The sequence below is a fragment of the Eimeria mitis genome, genomic scaffold (genome assembly GCF_000499745.2).
Source record: "Eimeria mitis Houghton genomic scaffold, Emh_scaff3255, whole genome shotgun sequence".
NCBI lineage: Eukaryota > Apicomplexa > Conoidasida > Eucoccidiorida > Eimeriidae > Eimeria > Eimeria mitis.
The window spans coordinates 4,646-5,629 of NW_013571594.1; the positions used below are offsets into that span (position 1 = coordinate 4,646).

At 54.5% G+C, this 984-nt stretch overlaps 1 protein-coding gene across 1 annotated transcript; it reads left to right on the forward strand.

The window, feature by feature from the left end:
* Nucleotides 1-695: 695 nt before the first annotated feature.
* EMH_0064020 (uncharacterized protein) lies at nucleotides 696-980 on the forward strand (the record flags this gene model as incomplete). Its single annotated transcript, XM_013498205.1, has 1 exon — nucleotides 696-980. The coding sequence occupies one exon, from the start codon at nucleotides 696-698 to the stop codon at nucleotides 978-980; it is 285 nt and encodes a 94-aa protein (XP_013353659.1).
* Between the last annotated feature and the right edge of the window lie 4 nt (nucleotides 981-984).

Genomic DNA, 984 nt, shown 5'->3' on the forward strand with positions numbered 1-984 from the left:
ATATAGACCTGCAATACTAGAGAATATGATGGGGAGAGTGTATAGAAGAACACGTGTCTTGCATAAACACTTTGCCTTCTTTCCTCACAGCCTTTCCTGTTGTATACTCGCGAGCCGTGCATGCGGGAGCAATGAATTTGCATGCGTGTTGAGAGGCTTTCTGGGGAATACTGAAACATCTCAGTATTCTCTCGGTAGGGGGCCCCATAGAAAAAACCCCACCGTTGTTCTATAGAGGCTAATGATGCCTCCATGAGTTGTATTTGAGAGAGAGAGAGAGAGAACGCAGCAGTTCTGCATTCAGAGCCGAGTTTGGTAGTTGTCATCGAAGGAACCTCGCGTGAGAAGATCAAATGCCTCGTGCCTGTGCTGCTGCTGCTGCTGCTGCTGCTGCTGCTGTAAGTTCTTAGTTGCCTCTGTATGCTGTGGTGTGTTGCTGCTGCTGCAGATCTGCTGAGAGAAAGCACCTTCCAGGCTCCGGCGTTTATAGACCATGCTGTTGCAATGCGTGCAAGTAAGTATTTTCTGTTGCTGCTGCTGCTGCTGTTGTTGCTGCTGCTGCAGTTAGTTTCAGTGGCTTTTGCAACTGCATTTTGTTTTCTTTTTCCCTTTTTCCTTCTCACTCTTCCTATATGCTGCTGTGCTGCGGTGTATGTACAGTTCAAATCGTAGCAAACACTCCACCCGGAGAGGTTATGTCAACGCACATGGGCAACTGCACAAAAATCCGGGAGCCGCGCGGCAGAGGCCGCAGAGAAATGGGAGGGGGGGCCCCCAGGCCCCCTTTTGATGGGGATGAGAGGGGCCCCCCACGTTTCCCCCCCCCAGGGGCCCCCATGGGAGGCATGGGGCCCCCGCGCATGGGAGGGGGGCCCCCACCACCTATGAGGCCCCCCATGGGTATGCCTATGGGGGGGCCCCCCATGGGCATGGGGGTACCGATGGGGGGGCCCCCGCCTCCTTTTATGGGGGGCCGATAGTTGG